The 9,194-nt window shown below is 39.5% G+C and overlaps 1 protein-coding gene across 1 annotated transcript in view; it reads right to left on the reverse strand.

The window, feature by feature from the left end:
• The window catches only part of LOC107548546 (Fanconi anemia group J protein-like), a 43,553-nt gene that overhangs the window by 28,708 nt on the left and 5,651 nt on the right, over positions 1–9,194 (reverse strand). The window contains exon 6 of the mRNA XM_016229264.1: positions 7,117–7,275. Within this exon, the coding sequence (XP_016084750.1) occupies positions 7,117–7,275 (159 nt within the window). The remainder of the gene's footprint in view (positions 1–7,116; positions 7,276–9,194) is intronic.

Here is a 9,194-nt window from a genome sequence, read left to right on the forward strand (position 1 = left end):
GCTGGAAGCTGCTAATGCTCATCAGTAAATCAGTGGAAAATGAATAGAAATTACGATTCTGTCTGAGCTATGCGTTTTAAAATGAGCATGCACTAGTGTAAATGTAGCTAACAGATGTGTAAACTGAAGACTATTTGAGCTTTATTAAAACTATTTGCACTGATTTTTTGTTAGTTACATTTTGTTCCTTTGTGCAGTGGCTCAGGAGATGAGTCTTTGAGTTTGTATAAACATCAACAAGCTGAAAAATAAAACCAAAGTTTTTTTTTTTAGATAATGTAATCTTGTTCAAATAGATTTCATAAAATTGGTATCGAAAAAAGTATCGTTCAGGAACCGGTATCGAAGTCAAGAAAAAGTCAAAAAAATGTTAACGATACCCAGCCCTAATCTGTACTACATAGATGTTTCCTGTCAGCTCGATTTTTGAGTGGATTTTGCTGTTCCGATGAGCATGAACGGTATACGAGTGGAGCACTCACATGGACCGTGAGCGACTGAGTGGAGCACACACACACATAGAGCGGGATAATACGCAGAGCGTCACACCACATGAAAGTGAACCCTGAGCGGTGAACTAATTTTCGGCAGCCGAAATTTCAGTGCATCTCTAATTATTAGCGACATCAGAAATGGATATTATACAATAGCTGCTTTTTTTTTTTTTACATTTTAGCAATTTAAAAATATTTAAAAAATATTTTTTACACGGCACCCCTACTGGGAAACACTGGTCTAGAGCACTATTTAATTTCTATTAAAAATCTATTCAAAGTTTTGACTATACAAATAATGCACAGCTTATTTATAGCATTTATAATCTTTCTATTTTGTTTCTTGTTCTGTCCTATCTAAAAATAAAATGTGACTTTTACAGGGATGTGTGTAATTTTCCCCCCTCTCAACTACATGATTTTGTCCAGGCATGACTGACAACTTTTTTTCAATTTTGTATAAATACATTAAAAAAATCTCACACACACACACACAGGTTTGTTTTTGTGAATTGTGGGGACATTCCATAGGTGTAATGGTTTTTATACTGTACAAACCATATTTTCTATTGCCCTACACCAACCCTACACTTAAACCTACCCCTTACAGGAAACTTTCTGCATTTTTAGATTTTCAAAAAAACTCATTCTGAATGACTTATAAGCCTTTTGAAATATGGGGACACTCAAAATGTCCTCATAAATCACCTTCTCGTTGTAATACCTATGTCATACCCTAGTGCTGGGCGGTATGACCAAAAATTTATATCACAGTATTTTTCAAAATTATACCGGTTTCATGGTACATGACGGTATTTTTTTTTCATGCATGCCCGGGTGTTAACCATATTTTGTACTGATTGAGAGAGGAAATACTACAGTATATTGACTTAGAATGCCCTATTTTACGGTCATGATGAGTGAATATTGTCAAAAAATACCACACTAAATAGTGACTAAACACGACCCCTTTTAATACATGTTAACCAGGAGTCACTCTCATTTATAATCGCGGCATCGTCTGATAAAATCAACATGCATCTACACTAAAGAGCGGCTATGCGGTAGTTTTGGCTATATTACTTTTTTTGTCTCATGCAGCGCACTGCCTGCGTCTGAGTAACAAACAAAAAAACAACAAACAAAAAAGTGCACGTGATATGAACTATGCTAATGCTAAGGTGCTAGGAAACGCTGTTTTTGATGAGTGGGCTGCAGTGCAGCCAACTGAATGCGCTGCTTCTCTGCCGCTCACTGCACAGAACAGACGCCGAGAGAGGTGACACTTATCCGGGAAAGTCAGACCTCGCGTTCGCAGGACAGCACTGGCGAAATCTTCCAACTGAACCATAGCTAAGGTTTATCCAAAAAAGTCGCTAGGTTTGTCAGTATGAATATTCTATGGAAAAAAGCAGCTAAAAGAATCTGAAAGTTGCTAAATCTAGTGCTAAAGTCGCGCTTGTGTGTGAGACGCGGGAGCTGATGGCAGGGGGATATTGTGGATGAGTTCTTCTGTCATCACGTTCTATTAGTTCTACAGCTTCAGTTTCAGAACTTTCACGCTTAGTAACACATACAGCTGTTCCCTCAACACAGTGCAACAGTGAAAAGGGACCCCTTTCAAACAGTGTCGCGTTCCGAACATTGTTTAAGCGACATACACCGGTATTTTAAAAATTCATATCATAACAAAAATAAATACCGGAATTCGGTATGAACCAGTATACCGGCCAGCACTATACCCGTCATTATATAAATTTGTGTCCTCATAAATCACAAAAACGTGCGCACACACACACACACATCAATAATTTTAAATATTACAAGTGAATTTAAGCATCACAACATTATGCATATGAAAAATTATTGTTCATTTTTAAATTGGCTAAAGATTACATTTAAATTTAAAGTTATTTATTTACATTTAAAGTTATTAAATTATTATTAGTATTTACATTAAAATTCGTTTTGAACTTTAAGTGAGCGTCAGATGGTGGCAAAGGTAATCTAAATTAACATGTACAATTAAATATCCAATATTGATTGATACCAATAAATAATAAATAAATCTCCTATATCTGTCTTGCTTCAGTCCTTCAAAATATCAGTAGCTTCTTTTCTTTTCCTAAGAGTGACAGTAAGATTATCCCTCATAAGCAAATGCTAAGTCACGGCGTGCGTTACACCTTCACATCAGGGATCAAGCTGTCCTTTAGCCTGCACTCCACTGAAGAGGTCCAGCTCCGGTTACCAGAGCTGCTTCTCAAACCTTGTTTGTCATTAAATATTACAGTAAGTGATAGAATGGAAGCGAACGTGAGCCTGTCTTGCAAACCGTCCCCCGATGGGACAAAGACCTGGGCCGACGTGCTAAATAAACAGAGAGCTGGCAGCAGCTAAGGTTACGGCTTCGCAGGAAGAGTTACGGCCCTGCCGATCACCTTACCTGCTGCTGCCACATTCAATAGGCCAGTCCAAGTATCCTGCCTCCTATACCGAATAATTACTTATTCATCGCAGAGGGGAGAGAAAGGGCTGATTGTGAATGGGAGGCCTTGTCAGCAGCCGTGCAGGAAACAGCTGACACAAGGGTATCCGTTACATGCAGCCTGCCACAGTTTCGGCCCCTCTTGCTACCGCACAGCAAATAAGACACCCCTGGAATGCAGATAACAGCTTCCATTGGCCGAACCTGCCGCCACAGACACATTCAGGCGGAGTGGCGCATTCTTTCATGGCGAGGCCCTGATATCAGTGGAGCAGAGTGCTACACCTCAGGCCTCTCCAGACCTCAACAGCGGCTCCTAATAAAACAGTGTGTGGCATTGTGTGGGAGCGTTAACCCAAGCATGCTGTTCCAGTCAGGGGCAGACACCTGCAGATGCATCCAGCAGCTCATTGCTCTGCTAAGAAAATGTGGCCATTGTTCACGCACTAAAAAATGAGCAAGGATATTGGGAAAGTGTCTTTGGGGGTTTGTAGAAGCACTGGTATACAATGACAGCGTTTCACAGCTCTTCTGAGCCCTAACAACTAGTTACAGTTCAGGGCCAGCACACATACTACAAATACATAAAATAAGCTGCTCACTACATGGTGTATTTTAGGGACAATGGATATGTGAAGAGTAGAGTAAGGAACTAATAATTGTTTTTTCCAAACCAGAACTGAATGATCTTCATGACATTCAGTACATTAACCGTTCCAGCATGTGCAAAATTAAAGGGAGTCGGAAAGTATTTTCTAAGCAGCATAAAACATACAGCACGACTGGTGTCTAGCTTATTACTCCAATAAGTTGATTTCTTTTGGGAGAAAAAAAAAAAATAATAATAATACAGTGCAACCAACATACGGCGCTACAAGTGTAGTCCATTTCCCATGTTAATGACTCTTAAGAGCCAGTTGTTTTTAGTAAATTAAACACACTGAGCACGACCAATAAAGCCAGATTCCCAAAAGACTTTTATGAACTGACCCTTTTACATGAATTAAAAACATACAGCATAACTAGTAAAGTCAGATTCTCAAGCAAATTACTCTTTTGAGCCAGTTGCTTTTAATGAATCAAACACAGAGTGTGATCAATAAATTCAAAAGCTTCCCAAGTGAACAAACTTTAGTGATTGTTTTTTTTTTTTATCATCAAAAACATACAGCATAATCAGTAATGTCTGATTCCTGAAATAATGAGTCTGATTTACTAAAAACAACTAGCTTGTAAAAAACATACAGCAAGAACAATGAAGTTAAAACATTTCCAGGTGAATGACTTTTATAAAACTGTCCTTTTTAATTAATCAAAATCATACAGCTCTACTTGTGAAGTTAGATTCTCAAGCAAATAAACTTGAGATAGGTGTTATTAGTGATTTAAACACAGACTGCGATAAATGAAGTCAAAAGATTCCCCAGTGAACAACTTTAATGAACCGTTTCTTTTTTTTAAGAATCAAAAACACAACCAGTGAAGTATGATTCTTAAGCTGATGATTCTGATTCACTAAAAACAACTGGCTCATAAACACAAATCACAACGCTACCAATGAATTTAAAAGATTCCCAAGTAAACAACTTTAATGAACCGTTTCTTTTTAATGAATTTCCAAAACATTCACAGCAACTAATAAAGTTCAATTCTTGTGCTAAAGTTGTTTTATCTAATCGCAAACACATACAAATTAGATGGAAGAGTCAATGACTTAAACTCAAATTCAAAAGAATCTTTAGTGGAACCATTAAGAAAGTAGAATTAAAGACGAATCAGCATCAGAACAGCAATTGATAAATTCCTGCGTGAAGAGGCGGAGGATTCTACCAAGTACTTATCAGTTACTGGTGAAAAACATTATAAGAGCTGGGTTTGTTCTGTTAGACAGTGGCATTTCTGTTTGCCAGGTGAGGTGTGGAGAGAGCAGCTCCTGTGTTTGAGATGGTGAGGCTAGATTGTCTGTGCTCCTCAATGGCCCTGTGGTGGAAGATGCAGGCCTGAGTGTGAGCGCGAACAATGGAGACTGCATTTCAACAGGCTGGCTCTGAGAGCCTGACACCTGAGAGACTGAAATCTCACACTGTCCGCCTGCCTGGGCCACTGCACCCTCACCATACAGATGGACAGAGAGAGAAAGAGATAGCGGGCGAGAGACAGCGAGTGAAGCATTTCAGTGAGGTCTTTACTCCCTATAGCCCTCCTGATAGCTACCCCGGAGCCCCCCACCCCGCAAATCCCCAATCTCACAAAGCACCTGTTTATCCCCGGAGCGCCGTAACCAGCAGGTGAACCCCATTCAATATTTATCCCAGGCTTTCACAGATCACTGCCAAGCAAGGCAAACCTCTTAATTAAACTGGAGCTCGCTTCAAAGGGCCCACCACCAATCTTGAGGAACGCATAGCACAAGTCACTCCTTTTCCATTGTGCCAGTTGTAAGCAATATGTCCTATGGTGTGACAGGACAATCACGCTGACACAGATTCTTTTCACCACTGGCTATATGAATACCTGTGGTGTTTGTTACATTGCATCGGATTTTCTAAGAGGCCTTATACATTTTATAGCCCTACATATCAGCATCGTTCAAACAAAACAAATGCACCATCTTCATAATAACACTTCATAAATCCAGATTTTCTTGTTTTTTCTTGCAGGATTTCTGCTTGATGGAAATGATGAGGTGCCAATTGTTTGTTTAAGGTTATCAAATTATGTATATAAAAGATCAAGCAGATTTCAAACAGAAGTGACATCCAAAAGGCCTTCCCACAATGTCTATAAGCTAAAACTAAACAAATCCAGCATCCTCAATGTCTATTATAACCCTGTTTTGCATTGAAGCAGACATTGCTTTGGTGCCATCCTACAGTATGTAGGATGAAAGCAACTATGTGTGTATACATTTAATCATGAGTTATATGGTTTTTTGTGGCACAGTACTAGTCAAATTACAGTAATTTAACAGAGATAATTCATGCTTACAGACACATAATTAAGCGTCCAAAAGAAGTGTGAAAACCCCCCAAAATAAATCCAAAAATATCCCCATGAACCTTTGAAATCTGTTTTGATCCATCCTCTGCTGCCACCAAATGGTCAACAATAAAACAACAAAACACATGCAATATATAAGACTACATAATTTATTTAATAATTATAAGTTGCAACTAAATAATTAATTATAATATTGTTTATTATAATCTTATTTATTTAATAACACATACTATTTCCAGTGGCATCCTTGGTAAAACAGCTGAAGTAGGGATAAAGGGATAGTGCACCTAAAAATTACAATTCTGCCATCATTTACTCACCCTCATGTTGTTCCTGCATGATTTTCTTTCTTCCATGGAACAAAAAAAGAAGATATTTTGGAAAAAATGCTTATATATTAGTATATTTCCATACAATGGAAGTCAATGGTCACCAAAACTGTTTGGATACCATTATTTTTTTTAAATATCCTCTTTTGTGCTCAGAATATCTTCTTTTGTGGTCATACAGGTTTAAGCCCCGTTCACACTACAAGCGACAAAGCAACACGATCCCATTCATTTCAATAGAGAGCTGGCGATTTACGGCAACAAGTGCGTCAGCGGCCATTGGCGACGGATGGGGCGTGTCCAGCGACGTGACAAAGTTAAGAATCCTTCAACTTTATGCATATGAAGAGTGACTTTCGGGAGTGACAGCCAATAGGAAAGAGGATAGTAGAGCTCATGAGATCGTTCTCCTCTCAGCTGCAGATAACCATACGCAATGGAAAAAAGTAGGCTCTGTTTCTCATTCATTTTTGTTTATATTATATTTAGTCTTTTGCCTCCAAAATGTTTGTATTTAGCGGCAAGAAACTTGATTCGCTGTCAAGGCAACCAGTAGTGAGAACGCCCACTAGCAACCTCATCGCCAGCCCTGGCGACATGCAGCGGCAAAGCTTTAGAATTATATCAGGGTGAGTAAATCATGACAGAATTTTCATTTTTGGGCAAACTATCCCTTTAATGGTATTGGATGATGAAATGAGGAGAAATATCAAACAGTGCTCTCCATGGCTATTACTGACACATTATTACATCATAGTCTCCCAATTAGAGATAAGAGCAGAAAATGTGTCTGAGGTGCACTCACACAACACTGTGGCTGCGATTGGCAGCTGTCAGCTCTGGCACCACTGTTCAATTCCATGGTCCAACTCTGAGCCCCGGGCACCAGTCTCTCCAGATGCGCCGCCTCTTCATCATCATCAATGTAAATCACTCCTCGCTCGAGACATCTTCGCTTGCTGCTCTGTGAAAAAAAAACTGAGTGTGATGACAAGACTCAACAAGCCAATCAATAATGTCACAGGAATAGAAGCTATTTGCAGAGGTACCTTCTGCTCTGTGCTTGGTGTACGAATGCGCTTCCTGTCAATCTTAAAATCATCATCTTGTTCTCCATTGGAGAGAGAGGCCTGAAGTTTCTCAGAGAGACGGGAAGACAAAGTGGACTTCTTAGACTGGTCACTATTGACTGCTGAAACAAGAAACCATACTCTATGAAAACAGACACCATTTAAGTAATTTATCATGGTGTTTCATGTTTTTTTTTTTTTGGTCAAAAGGTTTCGGAAAATGCTTACCTTCTTTTGAGAGAGGGGTTGGAGCTTGAGCAGAAGTACCTTCACAAGGAAGATCAACCAGAGGTGGTTTAGATGCTGTGCTGCTGGAAGTGGGGTGTGCATTTCGATTATGGCACACACACTGACATGGAGTAGCCACTGCTGGTTTCTTACAGTCAGCTGAACTAGAACATGCATCCTGTTCTTTACCTTAACACGTGACAAAATAAGAGCCATTATAATGTTTTATAGCGTGAAGAGAGTTTATCATCACAGAAGTCATAGCCAGATTAGCATGTCTCTGTGAAGAAGCATAACAGAATAGTTCATTTGGGGTCTTGGATATATGTTGTGATCAATTTGAGATGGAAATTGTAGTCAATTTTGCAAGAAATTAATACCTTCTTCAGCAAGGATGCATTAAATTGATTGAGTTTTTAACATTGATAAACAATGAATATTGATACACAATGAATACAATATATTATGCTCTTTTGAACTTCCTTATCATTAGAGCCCGACCGATATGGGTTTTTGGGGGCCGATACCGATATTAGGGAGTAAAAAAGGCCGATATCAATATATCGGCCGATAATCTTTGTGTATATTATAGTACAGTACCAGTCAAAAGTTTGGAGACTTTCCCATTCCAGGGTTCAAACATTTGACTGGTACTATATATAGAATACAGTATATACATAAACAGAATATATATGCATAAACACATTTTTTGCAATGATCACGTGACAAAGATACATAATGGAGGCAGGACATTTAACAATTTAACAGTAAACCAAAATGAGTCTGACATCAGTGCACTGAACAGTAAAGTTTAAGTTTATTCAACTTTAATTCAATTAAATTCCATTCAACTTTATTCCTTTGAAGTTTATTTCACTTCGGAACATTCATTCACGGATTTGCGCTACTGTCTTCACACACAGACGAAACTTACTAGAGAAGTGTGAAGTGTGACATAATATACCTCTGTAAATAAATACAATATAAATTCACATCTCGCGCACTTTAATGCCCTTTGAACGTAACGTGTACATTCCCTTGGAACTGGAATCATGGCGGAAATTCATGTGAAGTCCACTTCGCAGGGCACTTCCGGTCGAATAAGACAACGCTTGAATACAAGAGACCTCCTTACTGAAGTGAAAGTGTTGACTGGTATCACTATCTCGTGAACGCGCCGGCGGATCTCCACCAAATTCAGGGGAACCCTTCAGCTCGAGGAGCCCTCTCGAACGCCACCCTCCGTGCGTCGGTAGCCCCCCAGGATCGCTTGATCGGTCTGCGCCCTGGATCGCGAATTTAACCACCCGTAACTCCCGAACCCCGGGGGCTATCGACGCGGGGGTGGTCTCATTCGAAAGCGGGCCTCTAGACATACACTCGATTCGCGTTTGAGAGGGTTCCTCGAGCTGAAGGGATCCCCCAAATTTGGTGCGGAGATATGGCCGTTCAAAGTTTCAATGGTTTTCCATAGACTTAAGCTTTAAAGCGTTTCATCCAGGTCGCCAGTAGCAAACAATGGCGCGCACTCTGCTCTACAAACTAAGTAATTACACCATTTCAAGCATTTTATCTGCGTTATATG

The sequence above is a fragment of the Sinocyclocheilus grahami genome, unplaced genomic scaffold (genome assembly GCF_001515645.1).
Source record: "Sinocyclocheilus grahami isolate Dianchi unplaced genomic scaffold, SAMN03320097.WGS_v1.1 scaffold350.1, whole genome shotgun sequence".
NCBI lineage: Eukaryota > Metazoa > Chordata > Actinopteri > Cypriniformes > Cyprinidae > Sinocyclocheilus > Sinocyclocheilus grahami.